General features: G+C 45.5%; 2 protein-coding genes across 8 annotated transcripts in view; one reads left to right on the top strand and one right to left on the bottom strand.

The window, feature by feature from the left end:
- The window catches only part of LOC140911168 (uncharacterized), a 54,574-nt gene extending 39,328 nt beyond the window's left edge, over positions 1-15,246 (bottom strand). Inside the window, exon 1 of the mRNA XM_073343635.1 lies at positions 15,046-15,246. The gene's annotated coding sequence lies outside the window, so the exon portion shown is untranslated. The remainder of the gene's footprint in view (positions 1-15,045) is intronic.
- Positions 14,752-20,319, top strand: part of NEDD4L (NEDD4 like E3 ubiquitin protein ligase) — a 371,293-nt gene continuing 365,725 nt past the window's right edge. For 5 of the 7 annotated variants that reach the window (XM_073343622.1, XM_073343624.1, XM_073343625.1 and 2 more), the window contains exon 1: positions 15,082-15,228. In XM_073343622.1, coding sequence (XP_073199723.1) covers positions 15,181-15,228 — 48 coding nt within the window. In that variant the 5' untranslated portion in view covers positions 15,082-15,180. Of the gene's footprint in view, positions 15,229-16,096; positions 16,116-20,319 lie in introns of those variants that run through there. The other 2 variants (XM_073343628.1, XM_073343632.1) reach the window with 2 other exon arrangements.

Below are 20,319 nucleotides of genomic sequence, written 5' to 3' on the forward strand. Positions count from 1 at the left end.
CTCAAGTGATTTAAGCTCTCATTTCACCACTTTAACATAATGAAAAGGTTCCTAATAAAGCCTATTTAGCTCTATCATTGAACAGTGAGAAGAAACAGGTTAAACCAGACTAGGGACCCTTAGGGAGAGTCCACATCTCCTGCCTGGGACAGCTATCCCCTCATCCCTCTTACTTTCACAGGGGTCTGGCATTTGAGCCCCTGCCTTATTGAGTTCCTTTCAACAGAGTGTGACCCCTCAAAGAGGCCAGGTTCAGCACAGTTCTGCTCCCCTTTACTCGTGCAATAAAAATAACATGGATAACAACATTTCACTACCCCTGCATTCAGTACTACAGAGTTTTGTAACCCAATGCCAGCCAAAGTTGATCACTTTTGAGCAACACAGCACCTGTCTACTGAATACCTACGCAGAGAATTCAAACCCTTCCAGGGTAACAGAGTCTTTTAGACAAAGTGCAACCAAAACACAAAACAAAGGAATCTTCAGCCCAGTCAGGATTGGCGTCCAGACGGCTTCCTTGCAGGCAGGCCCCAGCAAGAACAGCCTGACTCAACAACCACCACCAAGTACCTAGACAATCTAACGATCTGGTCCAGGTCCACCCTCTACAATGGGCTCTGGCCAGCTACAGTCCTCAGACAGCACCTGGCCATCAACCAGGCTTCTTGCCCACATGTAGGAGCAGTCTGTCTGTCTGCTCTCAGACTCATAGATATTAAGGTCAGACGGGACCATTATGATCATCTAGTCTGACCTCCTGCACAATGCAGGCCACAGAATCTCACCCATCCACTCCTGCGATAAACCTCTCACCTATGTCTGAGCTATTGAAGTCCTCAAATCATGGTTTAAAGACCTCAAGGAGCAGAGAATCCTCCGGCAAGTGACCCGTGCCCCATGCTACAGAGGAAGGCGAAAAACCTCCAGGGCCTCTTCCAATCTGCCCTGGAGGAAAATTCCTTCCCGACCCCAAATATGGCGATCAGCTGAACCCTGAGCATATGGGCAAGATTCATCAGCCAGATACCCAGGAAAGAATTCTCTGTAGTAACGCAGATCCCACCCATCTAATATCCCATCACAGGCCATTGGGCCTATTTACCATGAATATTTAAAGATCAATTAATTGCCAAAATCATGTTATCCCATTATACCATCTCCTCCATAAACTTAACAAGTTTAATCTGAAAGCCAAATAGGTCTTTTGCCCCCACTGCTTCCCTTGGAAGGCTATTCCAAAACTTCACTCCTCTGATGGTTAGAAACCTTCATCTACTTTCAAGTCTAAACTTCCCGATGACCAGTTTATATCCATTTGTTCTTGTGTCCACATTGGTACTGAGCTTAAATAATTCCTCTCCCTCTCCGGTATTTATCCCTCTGATATATTTATAGAGAGCAATCATATCTCCCCTCAACCTTCTTTTGGTTAGGCTAAACAAGCCAAGCTCCTGGAGTCTCCTTTCACAAGACAGGTTTTCCATTTCTCGGATCATCTTAGTAGCCCTTCTCTGTACCTGTTCCAGTTTGAATTCATCCTTCTTAAACATGGGAGACCAGAACTGCACACAGTATTCCAGGTGAGGTCTCACCAGTGCCTTGTATAATGGTACTAAAACCTCCTTATCTCTACTGGAAATACCTCGTCTGATGCATCCCAAGACCGCATTAGCTTTTTTCATGGCCATATCACATTGGCGGCTCATAGTCATCCTGTGATCAACCAATACTCCAAGGTCCTTTTCCTCCTCCGTTACTTCTAACTGATGCATCCCCAGCTTATAACTAAAATTCTTGTTATTAATCCCTAAATGCATGACCTTACACTTCTCACTATTAAATTTCATCCTATTACTATTACTCCAGTTTACAAGATCATCCAGATCTTCCTGTATGATATCTCGGTCTCTCTCTAAATTGGCAATACCTCCCAGCTTTGTATCATCTGCAAACTTTATTAGCACACTCCCACTTTTTGTGCCAAGGTCAGTCATAAAAAGATTAAATAAGATTGGTCCCAAAACTGATCCCTGAGGAACTCCACTGGTAACCTCCCTCCAGCCTGACAGTTGACCTTTCAGTATTACCCATTGTAGTCTCCCTTGTCCACCTTTGAATTTTCATATTGATCCCCATCTTTTCCAATTTAACTAATAATTCCCCATGTGGCACGGTATCAAACGCCTTACTGAAATCTAGGTAAATTAGATCCACTGCGTTTCCTTTGTCTAAAAAATCGGTTACTTTCTCAAAGAAGGAGATCAGGTTGGTTTGGCACGATCTACCTTTTGTAAAACCATGTTGTATTTTGTCCCATTTACCATTGACTTCAATGTCCTTAACTACTTTCTCCTTCAAAATTTTTTCCAAGAGACCTTGCATACTACAGATGTCAAACTAACAGGCCTGTAGTTACCCAGATCACTTCTTTTTCGTTTCTTAAATATAGGAACTATGTTAGCAATTCTCCAGTCATACAGTACAACCCCATAGTTTACAGATTCATTAAAAATTCTTGCTAATGGGCTTGCAATTTCGCGTGCCAATTCCTTTAATATTCTTGGATGAAGGCTATCTGGGCCACCAGATTTAGTCCCATTAAGCTGTTCGAGTTTCGCTTCTACCTCAGATATGGTAATATCTACCTCCATATCCTCATTCCCATTTGTCATGGTACCATTATCCCTAAGATCCTCATTAGCCTTATTAAAGACTGAGGCAAAGTATTTGTTTATATATTGGGCCATGCCTAGATTATCCTTAACCGCCACTCCATCCTCAGTGTTTAGCGGTCCCACTTCTTCTTTCTTTGTTTTCTTTTTATTTATAAGGCTATAGAACCTTTTACTCTTGGTTTTAATTCCCTTTGCAAGGTCCAACTCTACTTGACTTTTACCTGTCTCACTTTATCCCTACATGTTCTGACCTCAATAAGGTAGCTTTTCTTGCTGATCCCTCCCATCTTCCACTCCCTGTATGCTTTCTGCTTTTTCTTAGTCACCTCTCTGAGATGCTTGCTCATCCAGCTTGGTCTACAACTCCTGCCTCTGAATTTTTTCTCCTTTCTTGGGATGCAGGCTTCCGATAGCTTCTGCAGCTTTGACTTAAAGTAATCCCAGGCCTCCTCTGTCTTCAGCTCTCTGACTCTCTGGGACCCATTTTTCTAGAACCTGCAGGAATCACTCCTATTATCGCTGCTGGGCTTCCTGCTCTGAAGTCCAACACCTAGTGCAGGTGTGACGGGGCGGGGCTCAATGAACAGCGTTGACTGGCCCCAGGCCTCCTAGCCCTTAAAGGAGCCAGTCAAGACCCTGCCAAGTGCAGGGAAGGATCCAGACATGCCTACAGTGCAATTAGGCAGACTTGAAAGCTATCTGAGTTATACACATCAGGATGGTATTTTTTGACAGTCTCTGTTTGTGGTACAAATTATATACTTATTAGGATCAACATGAATACACATCTTTCTTATATTTTTCTTAGATGTATGTAATTGTTACATTACCAATACTCAGTGAAATATTTCAACACATCAGTTAGTGGAACAATAATATCATATTGTACTCCTCCCCCTGCCATGGCCCCCGCCCCCAGTAAACTGGTTCTTGGCCCCAGAATGGGCCTTTGCTCTTTTTTTAAAGAGGTATTTGTCCAACACTGTGAGAAAGGCACTTACAGACCGAAGGACTGTGAGTTTGCATAACAGACCATATACCATATTTCCCCTTTTCTACAGATATGTTCAAATATTTAATATCAGTAAAGAAAATGGGGGGTGGGGTGGGGCATACATTTTAAAGGGATAAAAGGAAATCATTTTTATTGCAGTATATAAACAACCCAGGCAATTCATTACTGGAGGTTATTAGTGGGGAAATGATTTAGTGAAATTCAGAAAAGGATTAGTCATTTTTATTAATAGGAATAACATCTGCTGTTACACAAGCTAGGTGAAAAAGTTACAAGGGTTATTTTTCTTCATGCTTCAGGGCATAAACTAATCCCCAGCTAGGGCTGGGAAGAAATTCCCCTTCCATCTTTCTGGTATAGCATTGCACATTTGGCTAGGGACATTACTAAGGCTTCCTTGAATCATCAAGTATAGATCATAGTCAGAGGCATGGTGTCCGACTGTTCTGGTATGGCAATTTCTATTGTTCCTCACCTCCAATATGTAAATATCACAAGGTGCCACAGCACTATTCCCCTAACTGCATCTTGTTCTATTCAACTATTTGAAGCTTGATCCTTAATTGTGAATTTCCATCCATAATACATGTTTAATCTGATTTTTGTCTGAGACTTCAGAATAATTTAATGGACCTTTGGTGTATGAAAGAATAGCTCTGAGGCCTGTCATAAATCACTCAAACTGTACACTGGAGATTTAGGATGTCAGCAGCATCCCTCAAATGAGTTACATCTCCATATTCACTCTAGGGTCATCTATTATCCTAGATGTAGTAGCTAAAGTGGAATTATGCACGTAATCTTCATAAGAAAATAAACCCGTAATCTCCGTGATAAATGTCATGCTAAGGCATCACAATTCAATAAACCTGATGCCTTAATGCCAGAGAACACTAATTTTCTGCTCTAGCATCAAAGATCGTTTAGAGTGTGGGCGGGAAGAAGGTCACCGCGTGGAGGGACACCGCAGCACAAATGTCGGCTATCCATGCTTCCTTAGTGGACCCCAATTTAATCGATCCAAGTGACAATTCAACCCTTCAAGTCCAACTCTTTCAATTTGCCTACAGCCAAGTTGCTTGTCCAGTACAAGGGCTGGTCAGGAATGTGGATTTTTGCAGTTTGTGATGAATATCCCATCCCCATGCTGTTGGGGGAAGATTTGGCCAAACATGTGAAGCTAGCCAAGAGGGTGGGAATGGTCACCCACAGCCAGGCTAAGCAAGCCGTCACGCCTAGCTTTCTTCTGGAAACTTCTACCAGGACCCGGTCAGAGGTGATGGAACTGGATCCCATGCCAACGTCTGCAACAGCAGTAGTGGATCCAATCCCAGAGACCCAGACAGAGCCAGCCCCAGAACCGGAACCAGCGGAACAACCAGCACCAGACCCATTGCCAGCACTGAATCCAGTACTTGCAACCCCAACACCAGAGGACCCCACCGAACCTGAACCGGCAGCAGCCGATAACCCTACACAAAAGGCTCAGCCGGAGCCTGAACCCCAACATAGTGCACCAGCAGAGAGCGGTTCACAGTCAACAGAAACAGCCACATCCCCTACATCACTTCCAGAGGGACCAAGCCTAGGTCCACAATCCAATGAGGAACTGATGTCTCCAGCATCAAGCGAACAGCTCCAGACCGAACAGGAAGCAGATGAAAGCCTCCAGAGAGCTTGGACGGCGGCACAGAGCAACCCACCACCTCTCAGCTCTTCTAATCAATCCAGGTTTGTTGTAGAAAGAGGACTTTTATAAAAGGAAACTCTTTCTGGTGGACACCATGAATATTGACATCCTCAGAGACAGTTGGTAGCTCCAACTAAGTACCGGGTAAATCTCTTAAGCTTAGCCCATGATCATCCTAGTGACCATGCTGGGATGAACAGGACCAAAGACCGTTTGGGGAGATCATTCCACTGGGAGGGAATGGGCAAGGATGTTTCTACCTATGTCCTGTCTTGTGAGGTATGCCAAAGAGGGGGAAAACCCCACGACCAGATCAAAGCTCCTCTCCAGCCACTCCCCATCATTGAGGTTCCATTTCAGTGAGTAGCTGTGGATATTCTGGGTCCTTTTCTGAAAAAGACACCCAGAGGAAAGCAGTACATACTGACTTTCATGGATTTTGCCACCCGATGGCCGGAAGCAGTAGCTCTAAGCAACACCAGGGCTAAAAGTCTGTGCCAGGCACTAACAGAACATTTTTACCAGGGTAGGTTGGCCCTCCGACATCCTCACAGATGCAGGAACTAATTTCCTGGCAGGAACTATGGAAAGCCTTTGGGAAGCTCATGGGGTGAATCACTTGATTGCCACCCCTTACTGTCAAACAAATGGCCTGGTGGAGAAATTTAATGGAACTTTGGGGGCCATGATATGTAAATTTGTAAATGAGCACTCCAATGATTGGGACCTCATGTTGCAGCAGTTGCTCCTTGCCTACAGAGCTGTACCACATCCCAGTTTAGGGCTTTCACCATTTTAACTTGTATATGGCCACGAGGTTAAGGGGCCATTACAGTTGGTAAAGCAGAAATGGGAGGGGTTTACACCTTCTCCAGGAACTAACATTCTGGACTTTGTAACCAACCTACAAAACACCCTCCGAACCTCTTTAGCCCTTGCTAAAGAAATCCTACAGGATGCTCAAAAAGAGCAAAACGCCTGGTATGATAAACATGCCAGAGAGCGTTCCTTCAAAGTAGGGGAACAGGTCATGGTCTTAAGGGCGCTCCAGGCCCATAAAATGGAAGCGTCATGGGAAGGGCCATTCATGGTCCAGGAGCGTCTGGGAGCTGTTAATTATCTTATAGCATTCCCCACCTCCAACTGAAAGCCTAAAGTGTACCATATTAATTCTCTAAAGCCCTTTTATTCAAGAGAATTAAAGGTTTGTCAGTTTACAGCCCAGGGAGGAGATGACACTGGGTGGCCTGAAGGTGTCTACTACGAAGGGAAATGTGCTGGTGGCATGGAAGAGGTGAACCTCTCCATGACCCTTGGGTGTATGTAGTGACAGCAGATCAAGGAGCTGTGCACTAGCTACGCGCCGACGTTCTCAGCCACCCCAGGACTGACTGAACAGGCATACCACTCCATTAACACAGGTAATGTTCACCCAATTAAAGCCCAACCTTACCGGGTGTCTCCTCAAGCTAAAACTGCTATAGAACGGGAGATCCAGGATATGTTACAGATGGGGGTAATCCGCCCCTCTGGCAGTGCATGGGCATCTCCAGTGGTTCTAGGTCCCAAACCAGATGGGGAGATATGTTTTTACGTGGACTACCATAAGCTAAATGCTGTAACTCACCCAGACAACTATCCAATGCCACGCACAGATGAACTATTAGAGAAACTGGGACGGGCCCAGTTCATCTCTACCTTGGACTTAACTAAGGGGTACTGGCAGGTACCGCTAGATGAATCTGCCAAGGAAAGGTCAGCCTTCACCACACATGTCAGGCAGTATTAATTTAACGTACTCCCTTTCGGGCTGCAGAATGCACCCACCACCTTCCAAAGACTTGTAGATGGTCTCCTGGCAGGATTAGGAGAATTCCTGGGCAGAACCCTGGAACATCTACAAAAAGTCTTTGACTGCAAAAGGGAGACAGGACTAACTGTTAAGGCTAAGAAGTGTCAAATAGGCCTAAACAGAGTGACTTACCTTGGACACTAGGTGGGTCAAGGAACTATCAACTATCAAGAAAGTGGATGCTATCCAAAATTGGCCTGTCCCAAAGTCAAAGAAACAGGTCCAATCCTTCTTAGGCTTGGCTGCATATTACAGGCAATTTGTACCGCAATTCAGCCAAATCGCCGCCCCACTGACAGGCCTAACCAAAAAGAAACAGCCAAACGCAGTTCAGTGGACCGAAGAGTGTCAGAAGGCCTTTAACCAGCTTAAAGCGACACTCATGTCTGACCCTGTACTAAGGGCCCCAGACTTTGACAAACCATTTCTACTAACCGCAGATGCGTCCGAGCGTGGTGTGGGAGCAGTTTTAATGCAGGAAGGACCTGATCAAGAATTCCACCCTGTAGTGTTTCTCAACAAGAAGCTGTCTGAGAGGGAAAGCAACTGGTCATTCAGTGAAAAAGAATATTACAACATTGTCTACGCTCTGGAAAAGCTATGTCCATATGTTTGGGGACGGCGTCTCCACCTGCAAACCGACCATGATGCGCTACAGTGGCTTCATACCGCCACGGGAAATAACAAAAAACTTATTTGGTGGAGTTTAGCTCTCCAAGATTTTGATTCTGACATCCAACACATCTCAAGAGCTTCTAACAAAGTGGCTGATGCACTCTCCCGTGAAAGTTTCCCAGAATCAACTGCTTAAAATCGTCCTTGAGATGTGGAAAATATTGTTAGTCTTTATATACTTGGTAGTATATTTAGACGTGCATGTGTCTTATTAACTCTGTTTTCTCCTGGAGCCCCAGGAAGAAATCCCAGCCAGTGTTTCACCCTATCTGTGATTTGGGGGGCGTGTCATAAATATAAAGGGAAGGGTAAACACCTTTAAATCCCTCCTGGCCAGAGGAAAAACCCTTTCACCTGTAAAGGGTTAAGAAGCTGAAGATAACCTCGCTGGCACCTGACCAAAATGACCAATGAGGAGACAAGATACTTTCAAAGCTGTGGAGGGGGGGAGAAACAAAGGGTTCTCTCTGTCTGTGTGATGCTTTTGCTGGGACCAGAGCAGGAATGCAGGTCAGAACTCCTGTAAAGAGTTAGTAAGCAATCCAGTTATATATGCGTTAGATTCTGTTCTGTTTAAATGGCTGATAAAATAAGTTGTGCTGAATGGAATGTATATTCCTGTTTTTGTGTCTTTTTGTAACTTAAGATTTTGCCTAGAGGGATTCTCTATGTTTTGAATCTGATTATCCTGTAAGGTATTTACCATCCTGATTTTACAGAGGTGATTCTTTTACTTTTCTTTAATTAAAATTCTCTTTTAAGAACCTGATTGCTTTTTCATTGTTCTTAAGATCCAAGGGTTTGGGTCTGTGTTCACCTATGCAAATTGGTGAGGATTTTTATCAAGTCTTCCCCAGCAAAGGGGGTGTAGTGCCTGGGAGGATATTTTGGTGGGGAGACGTTTCCAAGTGGGCACTTCCCCTGTTCTTTGTGTAACACTTTGGTGGTAGCAGTGTTTAACCTAAGCTGGTAAGAATAAGCTTCGGGGGGGTCTTTCATGCAGGTCCCCACATCTGTACCCTAGAGTTCAGAGTGGGGAAGGAACCTTGACAACATGTGACTTGTCCATGTGACTCCAAAACTCCATCTTGGAGCTGGCCTTTGCAAAGGAGAGAGGAGGGGGTCTCCACCCACAAGTGAAAGTCTATTTAAGCCCCTGGGAGACCCCCTCCATTTTATCTTCAGCTGGCTCAAGAGAGAGCCTCTCCACCCCAAATGATACCTGGAAGAAACTAGGACAAAGGACAGTAACTACAGAGGGTGTGAGTGATTGCTGGACTCAGATTAGAAGAAGACTAGTCTGTAAAAGAAGCTTACTGGAACATCTGAGGGTGAGGTTTCATCTGTAATCACTTTCTTACTGTATTAGGCATAGGCTTGCGTGTTTTATTTTATTTTGCTTGGTAATTCACTTTGTTCTGTCTGTTATCACTTGGAACCACTTAAATCCTACTTTTTGTATTTAATAAAATCACTTTTTATTTTAACCAGAGTATGTATTAATACCTGAGGGGGGGCAAACAGCTGTGCATATCTCTCTGTCAGTGTTATAGAGGGCGAACAATTTATGAGTTTACCCTGTATAAGATTGATACAGGATAAAATGGATTTATTTGGGGTTTGGACCCCATTGGGATTTGGGCATCTGAGTGTTAGAGACAGGAACACTTCTTACGCTGCTTTCAGTTAAGCCTGCAGTTTGTGGGACATGGTTCAGACCTGGGTCTGTGTTTGTAGCCTGCAAGCATGTCTGGCACAACCAGGCAGGGTTCTGGAGTCCCAAGCTGGCGGAGAAGGCAGGGGCAGGAGTAGTCTTGGCAGATCAGGGACTTATTCCCTTACTGAATGAGGGAGGCTACCTAGTGACAGAGAATGTGGAAAAAGCTAATGTACTCAATGCTTTTTTTGCCTCCTTCATGAACATCAGCTCCCAGACTACTGCACTGGGCAGCATGGGGGAGGAGGTGACGAGCCCTCTGTGTAGAAAGAAGTGGTTCGGGACTATTTAGAAAAGCTGGATGAGCACAAGTCCATGGAGCACTGCATCCAAGAGTGCTAAAGGAGTTGGCGGATGTGATTGCAGAGCCATTCGCCATTATCTTTGAAAACTCATGGCAATTGGGGGAGGTTCCGGATGACTGGAAAAAGGCTAATGTAGTGCCCATCTTTAAAAAAGGGAAGGAGGAGGACCTGGGGAACTACAGGCCAGTCAGCCTCACCTCAGTCCCTGGAAAAATCATTGAGCAGGTCCTCAAGGAATCAATTCTGAAGCACTTAGACGAGATGAAAGTGATCAGAAACAGTCAGCATGGTTTCACCAAGGGCAAGTCATGCCTGACTAATCTAATTGCCTTCTATGATGAGATAACTGGCTCTGTGGATGAGGGGAAAGCAGTGGACGTGTTGTTCCTTGACTTTAGCAAAGTTTTTGACACGGTCTCCCACAGTATTCTTGCCAGCAAGTTAAAGAAGTATGGGCTGGATGAATGGACTATAAGGTGGATAGAAAGCTAGCTAGATTGTCGGGCTCAACGGGTAGTGATCAATGGCTCCATGTCTAGTTGGCAGCCGGTATCAAGTGGAGTGCCATAAGGGTTGGTCCTGGGGCTGGTTTTGTTCAATATCTTCATTAATGATCTGGAGGACGGCGTGGACTGCACCCTCAGCAAGTTTGCAGATGACACTAAACTGGGAGGAGTGGTAGATATGCTGGAGGGTAGGGGTAGGATACAGAGGGACCTAGACGAATTAGAGGATTGGGCCAAAAGAAATCTGATGAGGTTCAACAAGGACAAGTGCAGAGTCCTGCACTTAGGACGGAAGAATCCATGCACCGCTACAGTCTAGGGACCGAATGGTTCAGTAGCAGTTCTGCAGAAAAGGACGTAGGGGTTACTATGGACGAGAAGCTGGATATGAGTCAACATGAGTCAACAAGGGCACATTGTTGCCAAGAAGGCCAATGGCATTTTGGGATGTATAAGTAGGGGCATTGCCAGCAGATCGAGGGACATGATCATTCTCCTCTATTCAACATTGGTGAGGCCTCATCTGGAGTACTGTGTCCAGTTTTGGGCCCCACACTACAAGAAGGATGTGGAAAAATTGGAAAATGTCCAGTGGAGGGCAACAAAAAATGATTAGGGGACTGGAACACATGACTTATGAGGACAGGCTGAGGAAACTGGGATTGTTTAGTCTGCGGAAGAGAAGAATGAAGGGGGATTTGATAGCTGCTTTCAACTACCTGAAAGGAGGTTCCAAAGAGGATGGATCTAGATTGTTCTCAGTGGTAGCAGATGACAGAATGAGGAGTAATGGTCTCAAGTTGCAGTGAGGGAGGTTTAGGTTGGATATTAGGAAAAACTTTTTCACTAGGAGGGTGGTGAAACACTGGAATGTGTTGCCTAGGGAGGTGGTGGAATCTCCTTCCTTAGAAGTTTTTAAGGTCAGGCTTGACAAAGCCCTGGCTGGGATGATTTAATTGGGTATGGGTCCTGCTTTTGAGCAGGGGGTTGGACTAGATGACCTCCTGAGGTCCCTTCCAACCCTGATATTCTATGATTCTACAATCAGTTGGCAGCCTCAAGGGGGTTTCTGTGATCCAACCCGTCACAAACATTTTCCACCCGGAGATGGACATGAGCTATAAAGCTTGACTCTTTATCTGGATTTTTGACCTACTACCACCAAACTCAAGATTATTTGTATCTGGGATTTTGTTTTAGTGAAGGGCCAGCTGCAACATTCGGATTTTCTGAACTTTCCCAAAGTTCAGGGGTTTTGGTTCAGACTCATCTCTGTAAAATGCAAAAACGGAGTAAGGAACATCCAAAACCACTCTGCATTATAGTTATTCCAATATTGGCATTGCTTTATAATGACAAGTAGCTGTCATTTTCACAGATGTATGCTGTTGCACACCTTAATTAGATTAGTGAGTTTAATTATATGTGGCCAGTGAGTGATCAGACGTTAATAGAATCATGAAAAGTTAGGGCTTCTCTAATTTTACAGTTGACAGGGAACACTGTAAGTATGGAGCTGCAGATGCCTTTTCAGTGCCTCCTCTTAATTGCCACAGAAATTGATGCCTAAGTGTCACTGAATTTCATGACCAAGCATAATCTAATTTACATGGAAAATCTCATGCCTGGCTGAATGACATTATGAAACTGGTTTTTAAATTTCATTTGCACGTTTTAGATTAATCAACATCCTAAGCAAGGTGAAACTGCCCTGAGTCTTCTGAGCAAAACCTCTATTATTCTGAAAAAGTGTTTAAAACCTGATGGATTTTCAAAATGACTTTAAAAATGGGTAACACAAAGCTATTAATATTCCTGAAGGAAAAGAATAAAATTGATCTTGAAAAATGGTCAGGGCTTTCCCCAAGTCCTGGCTACAATATCAGGAGCATATGGATTGGAGTTTGGGAAAAGTGCGTCTAAGCAAATGTCTCCTTTTCCTATTCACCTGAAAAAGGGAAGATTCTTGACCCTAAAACTAGTTTCTCATGTTTTATTGTTCCATACCATAGGGTGACCCGCCCTTCTAGCAAGTGCTGAAACCCTGCATGCAAATAAAGACTAATTTCTGATGACTTACTGTAGCAAGCACAGCTCACTAACCCCGGTTAGTGGATGAAAAGGAGTTATGGCTTGGGCTCCCCGTTCCAAGAGAGCTAAGAGCTAGAAAGAAGGGTCCTACAGGAAAACTCAAGGAACAGTCTGTCAGAGAGATTGTATGTGAGAGAGAGAGATTGCACATATGAGTGAGTTTAGGCTGTTTTACGCTAAGTTGCTGTTATTTCAACTGTCAATAAAAGAAGAACCCTGGAAAGCAAATATCTACATTACACAATTCCCTGGACTGATAAAACCCAAAGTAACTTCTCAAATCAGCAGAGCTTGAGAGAGCATGATCACAGTGCATAAAACAACCAAGTTCCACTGAGTTGCTCAACAGGCCCTCCAGTCCACATTCGGGCTGTGCTCAGTCCTGTGAGATACAAAGAGTGATGGGAGCACATCCTGTAGCATCACTGCAATGCAAGCACACCACTCTGCATTGGACATGAATAAAGTTGCTGGTGCTGGAAGCCATGTGTTACTGGGGACCAGGACATGGAGCAGTCCTAAACACACAGTGAGGTGACTTTTGGCTAGGGAACAGTGAATAGGTAGATAACATGACAAGCCAGGGGGTGGGGTGGGATGGGGGGAGAGTCTTGGGGAATTGTGGGAAGGCACTGGAGAACTAACAACCATCAATTGTATTATGACACTAAGTTGTGTCCACACTAGAGATAAATGATCAACATTTGAAGGCTGTTCGCTGGTGGTCTGCCCTTACTTCTGACCATGCTAGCTGCCTCAGGTGATGGCATGAGCAAGACAGGACTGAAGGGGTTTTGTATCTGGATGAGGAGTGAGTTAATTGGAACAACTGAGTCAGATCTCAGAGTACATTGTCTTGATCTCATAGACTTACCCATGCCTCATCATGATACCTGGATTGGCAGAAACTTACTAGAGAGAGATCTTATCTAATCCATCTATTTTATCTATTTGCTTTGGGCATTTATGCGGTATGCATCACCAAGGTATCCAGTTGCCAATGTCCAAAAGTAAAGTCGGTAGTAGAGGATTTTCCAGAGCAGGCATAGATTCAGTACTGCCATACAACTCCTTTCTGAGTCAGAGTAGCCCCTTTAAATGTGATCTAGGACACTTAGCTTTCTCTAAACTGCAGGTTCAGATTCTGAAATCGTTTAGCTTATTTAATAGATTTCTGCATTTATGCCCTTTGTTCAGACTATTACATTTCGTGCTTTAGAAATATATTGTTTTCTCTGAATCTAAACATCCTAAAGCAATCACACCTAAAGGGAGACCAAATAAATGAATATAATAATGCTTTATTGTGTATTTTAAAATGATAATTAAAATATGATTTAGAAATGTAAAACATTACCATCTTATACTGAAAATGTAGGTTTTATTCATTTTTAGAAGCACAAACCCTAGTGTCATAATTGTTTTTATGAAATCAGAACCAAATATTTGGAAACAGCACTTGTTTGTGTTTAAACATTTCCCCCTCCTTTGTTTGCAACCCAAACACTGCTGCACAGGAGAAGAGGGTGAAACTAACTTCTTCATAAATAAACTCACTAGCTTGTTTGAGAGAACTGTACACAGGAACCAAGGAGCATAAACAGCCAACAGCCAGCCAGGTTTTTACAGTCCTTTCAGTCGGAATAATCTCAGGCAAGCTAAGTGAGGACATTTATTCTTTATTATTTTTTACATCAGATTGTTAACCTGTCAGTGTCCGTTTAATTTTATGGAGGCAATTGCACATCTCGGCCACTGAGAGTCTCCCTTCCCCTTTGTCTCCCAGAGAAACTTAGGCGGAGTGGAAGCCCAGATAGAGGGAGTGGGGAATAGAGGGGACAACACAAAGCCATCTCAGCACTGGGGATATGAACCAAAAGCGCTAGACAAAGAGCAAAGGGGTGGCAAGAGTCTGATCAGAGCGGCCCATTGGGAACCAGCCAAGGAGATTCCTCCACCTCCACCTCTCCGGCAGCAGCCTCCCCACACAGCCTGGGGAGCGTTACAGTCAGTCCCCCTCGCCCTGCCGCTCTCCCCTCCTTCCCCCCTTCCTTTAATTTCCAAAAACTGCTACCAAAAAGGGGGTGGGGGAAGCCAACAAATCAACCCAACGTGGCGGTTTTACGCCCCTACCGATCGCGTCTTTGATTGGGCGGGTCAGGCTCTTTCCCCGCCCCAGTGGGCTGTGGCGGCGGCGGGGTCTCCCTGCTGCTGGGAAGGGACTGGAGCTTGGCTGGGGTTTGTGTGAGCGGGGCGGTGGCCCGGCGAGGCGGCGGCAGCAGGGGCGCGGGGAGCAGAGACGGGGCAGGATCGGTGCAACGGCCGCTACCGAGCCAGCCCGGAGCTGAGCAGCAGCAGCAGCAGCGAGAGCGGGGCTCGGGGCTGCCGCCTCTCGTTCCCGCCCACCAGGCAGCAGCTGCGGGAGTGCCCGCCCCGGCCCCCCGTCTGCAGGGAGTGCCCGCCCCGGCCCCCCGTCTGCAGGGAGCACCCTGCCCTGGGGGAGGTGCGGGGCTTACCTGGATTTACTTGCCCGCCCGCATCGGCGGGGCAGTGCCCTCTGCCAGCGAGCCCTGCCCGTGCACGGCCGGAGAAAGAGCTGCCCGGCTTTCGCTCCCTCCTCTGCCGAGCGGGGCGCTCGCCCAGCGGGACCCATGGCGAGCGGGGCTGTGGAGCCGGTCTACGGACTTTCTGAAGACGAAGTAAGTCGCTGGGGCTTGTGACACTTTACCTCCCCCGCGCCCCATTCCCGGCCGCGGTCCCAGCCCGCGGCTCGGAGGGGCCCGGCAGGAACGCCCTTGCACCGGCCCCGCGGCTGCCGCTGCCCTGCGCCGGGCTGCCCGCAGAGGGCTGGCGGGGAGGAAGCTGTAATCCGGCTCGCGGACACCCGGCCGGGAAAGGCGCTCGCGCGGCGGCAGCCCCCAGACCCCCCCGCAAGCAGCAGAGCCCCGCTCCCCGCCTGCAGCGTCCCTGGCTCCGGGGAGAGCCCCAGCGCCTCCGCCCCGCTCCCTTAATGGCGAGGCTCGGGCAGGGAGACTGAGCGTAGCCTCCCAGCCGTTGCCGCTGGCCCCCGGTGAGGCGGGGCGGCGCTGGGCTGAGGAGCCCTTCTCCGCCCGCTGCCGGCAGGTGCTGTGAGGCCGGGGGCAGGGCGCCCCTGGGCCACGGTCTCCGCCGAAGGGCTCGGAGGCGGTAACCCGCTGGGCCCTCGCGGCACCGTCCCCGGCTTGGGTCCCCCCCCCGGGCAGCCCATCGCACCGCGGGTGGGAACGCCGGGAGCTCCGGTGTGTGGGAGCCGCGGGGCGGCGACTGCGCAACCCGTGCTGCGTTACTCAGCACGCAGGTATTTCCTAGCCCGGTGAACGGGCTGAGCTGCCGGCAGCGGCCGCCTCGCTGGGGTTCCCCTTCCTCCCCGCCCACCCTTTGGGGGGAGGGAGCGTGAGGGCTGCGTGGGGTTTGACGACGGCATGGCCGGGGGCTGGCGGAGCCATTGTCAGCCTCCGCGCTGGGTCTGAGCGGGGCTCCGGGGACGTGTCGGGGCGTTGTGTGCCGTCAGTGCCGACTGCTGCTTCTGGCTGTGTCAGAGCAACTGGTATGTCCGCAAGTGTGACTGTAGGTCGCCGGGCACACCCTGTGTGTGTGTGTGTAATATCGATGTACATAATAATGGATGTGTGAGGTGCCTATGTAAATTATCTTTATCTGGCAGGGAGGCCATAGTTCAGAGAGAGTTTTATTTTTAAATCTGTAGAGCCTTCAGTCTGCTCTCCTGCGAAGAACTACACCAAGTGCTCTTGCATAAAGCCCATGACTGTTAACTGTTTAGATCCAAAGAGCAGGCGGTGTCTTATTTTACCTACACACTTACCATGTACGTATGCATTGTCTTCAGCTCCTGCACTCTCGGTTTGTTGCCTTGACTCTTCAGGGCAAGGTCTGCCTCTACTTGTGTGGCACCTAACACAGTGGGGCCCTGATCCTGACGGCCTCCTGAGTGCTGTGTACCGTATAATTCTGTACAGCAGGGCCCCTGTATTTTTATTTGTCTGTAAGGACATGGGGCATTGGCACTACATACCTGATATCTTGGACGTTTCAGTTCTGTTGTACAGACACTCTTTATGCCACTGTAGTGTCACCTAGGCCTGCCTTGTTCTTCTTCTCTTATCTGATCTTTCACCTTGTCAGTAGAAAGGAGGCTGTGTCCCCCAGAAAGTGGCAAGATGCAGACATTTGGGAACAAAGAACTAGGCTTCAGACTGAGGTATTGTAGGTGGAAAGACAGCTGCTGCTCCCAAGTCTTACTTAAGGTCTCTCTGAACACACTGTGTAGGAATACAAATTGCTGAGGGGCTAAACACATTTTGTTATATATAATGAATGAGACTAGATGTTTGGGTTGCATGCAAAGTGTTTTATATCTGGGAGCTAGTGTCAAAGTCAACTTTGTGTTTAATGGTGAATGGAGATGGAGCTTGATTGTCTTATCAGTCCTGCTGGTTAGCCAAATTATGCAGTGTATGCCAGTTTTATTAACTAGTGCCTTGTGTAGAAACATGGGTGGTGCTAACAATTTGAACCTTTGCAGACAGAATAGTCCATTCTACTGCCTCTGATTGGAGACTGCATTGTTGGGATGCTGTGTGTGGCAAAGAATAGTTACCTTTGGTCAGTATGCATAGTGGTCAATATAACAAATACCCAAACAAAGGTGACATGTTCTATTTATAAACTCTTCCAATTTCATATATCTTCTTAGGGTCAACTTTAATGCTGCCACAGGCCAGCATCTAGATAACCAAGGAAATAGCTAGTAGCTATGATTGAGTGTAAATGCTGTTGAACTACTCCAGTTCTTATTGACATTGACTGTTGTACTCAAATTGAATCAAATCTAGGTGACTACATTATTGAATTCAAACTAGATAGGATCCTTTGTGTGTGGGTGTTGGTGTGTTGAGGATTGTTTCGTTTATAAAGCTGTGAAAGCGAACAGATACAAACAAGTTTTGTACAAACGTGGGGAAGAGAGAATGCATTAGAGGGGGTTTAGCTGTTCAAATGATTAAGATGAAGACAAAATTAGACTCTCTCTGCAATTCCTTTCCTCCTTCATCTGGCTTTATAAACCTTCTTCATGTACTCTTCAAAAGCAATCTTGGCTATATGTGAATCCTCAGGAACAAAATACAGCGGAAGCTCAATCTAAAGAACTCTCAGCACTCTCTCCTTATTTTGTTGACTGGGATCATCTGAAGGCTTCTGATGTCACCCAAGCGGATCAGATAACTAGGATTCTATTGTAGTATAAACTGTAAAAGGCTCAGAATCCTGCACTGACATAGGCCTGTATGCTTGAGGGCTTTAATAAGTTGAGGAAACAACTAGGACAACTGCTGTATCTGCAATACTTTGCCACTTTGTGGAGGTTTGGGGCATTCATGTCTCAGAAGATCCTAGCAAATGTATAGCTGTCAAGAGAGCCCAGGTCTAGGAACTACCATGCTGCTTTCAGAAGAGATGGATGAATAGTGACCATTTAATTCTGTGGCTTTTCTTTTTCTTGTTGTGTGAGAGAGAGCTTTTTCCTTTTGATACTTGTGCTTGTAAAAGGTGTTGGATTTGGCCTATACAGTGACAGTGCAGGCTTTCCATTCTGCTCCACCTGACAGGTTTCAGAGTGGTAGCCGTGTTAGTCCGTGTCAGCCAAAAAAAAATGAGGCGTACTTGTGACACCTTAGAGACTAACAAATTTATCTGAGCATAAGCTTTCGTGGGTTAAAGCCCACTTCATCAGATGCATGCAGTGGAAAATACAGTAGGAAGAGAGATCTACAGAGAACATGGAAAAAATGGGGGTTGCCATGACAACTCTAACATGAGTAATCGATTAAGGTGGGCTATTATCAGCAGGAGGGAAAAAAACTTTATCACAACAAAAGTTTTTTTCCTCCGGCTGATAATAGCTCACGATAATAGCTGATAATAGCCCACCTTGTTAGAGTTGGTATGGCAACCCCCATTTTTTTTCATGTTTTCTGTGTGTGTGTATAATCACACACACACCCCTACTGTACTTTCCACTGCATGCATCTGATGAAATGGGCTTTAGCCCACAAAAGCTTATGTTCAAATGAATGTTAGTCTCTAAGGTGCCACAAGTCCTCCTTTTTCTTTCTGCTGATACAGACTAATATGTCTACCACTCTGAAATATGTCAAGTAAGTATGTGTTAAATAGATATTAGCTTGGGTTTCAAGTACCTAACTAAAAGAACCTCTGTGGCACTGCAACATTTTTGAATAGGCAATGATACCGCATTTAGAAGTGAAACCAGACAACTTTAAAATGTTATGGGAAGTGATACTAGTTGACTATGTATGTATTTTAAAGTCTGAAACGTCGAATTAGAGTAAATTTAATAAGTCATGCTGAAATTTTAGGTGACTTCTATGATGGATTTGATGCACTGTTAACAATAAATATAGCTCCTATAACTCTCTCTCTGGTGATAGATTGTACCACAGACGATGCAAGTGGGAAGCGAGGTTAGCTTTTTGCATGTTACGTTTGGCTGTTCCTGATGGAGTTCTATTGTTCTGGAGCAGTCTCCCTTGCGAAACCACGTGCCTGTGCTGTGGAGCATCATTCGTATTGCTAACAAATGTGAGCTGCACAGGTTTCAAAGGGATTATGGGAAGTAGTCTGTAAAATTCCAAAAGAAGAAACTATTACAGCTGGTTTCTTAAATGTATTTAACGTAGGCTACCATCACTGTCTCCCTTGGATCCTGAGAACTCCTTGTTTTTTCTCTTTCTGTGGCTGATACTGGAACAGCAGTTTTGCTTTAAATTCCTAGTTTCGCTTCCTCGAATATATTTGCTTACTCCACTCCAAAGGTGAATTTTTCCACCCCTCTGGTCCCATGTTCCTTCCTTGTTTTTGAGAGGGTCAGGTGCACATGAGAGTTGGGAGATTTTTTTTTTTTTTTTTTATGCAGTAAAGGAAAAATCAGAACTGGTTGTGGGAGTAAGTGTGTATAATTTTGTGTGTGCACTTTTTAGAGACGAGTCTGAATCAAAGCCAGATCCGAACATCCTGGAGGTTCGGCTCAAGATCTGAACTCTTCAGTGTAGGTTCATCACTCCCTGATCTTTTTAAAAACCGAGACTCTAACTTGGATTTTGTGTGGGGTTTTCAAAACTGCCTAAGTCACTTAGTGCTTTTGAAAATCCTTTTCTTAATTCATGTTGAGGTGAGAAAACACCTAACCTATTGGAAGATTTTCTGTCTCAAAATTTTTAAGTCACATATGTAATCTCTTGAAAATATAAAAAATAATCAGACACTTATCTGTGATTTGTCTTCCTACCTTTTCTGAATAGTCTATGATAAAACAAGTTATGAAGTTAGTCATGACACAAACAATACGCTAATTATGAGCAACTGAAAACATAATTGCACAACAGTTAATTTTTCTGTATTTAAACAAGCATTAAGAATTTCAGTGGAAGATCTTCTAAACCTTTTTTGATTTCTCTTTGTGATACTAGATTCCTAACACAGTGTCTAATAACCTTTTACCAGATATAAGTAAAATTCTATATTCAGATTACAAAGTTGAGATAAAGAACCATTCTTTCTTTGAAGATAAAGTGTAAAGAAGTGTTTTAGGTTGAATCTGTCGGGTATACTGCTATTAAACCCTTTTGTGGGGCACAGTAATGCATTAGTGATGAAATGAGGCCAGTAAAAATTCTCACAAGCCAGTCAAAATGTTTTTTAAACCTAGTGAG

This window comes from Lepidochelys kempii, chromosome 5 (genome assembly GCF_965140265.1).
Source record: "Lepidochelys kempii isolate rLepKem1 chromosome 5, rLepKem1.hap2, whole genome shotgun sequence".
Lineage (NCBI taxonomy): Eukaryota > Metazoa > Chordata > Testudines > Cheloniidae > Lepidochelys > Lepidochelys kempii.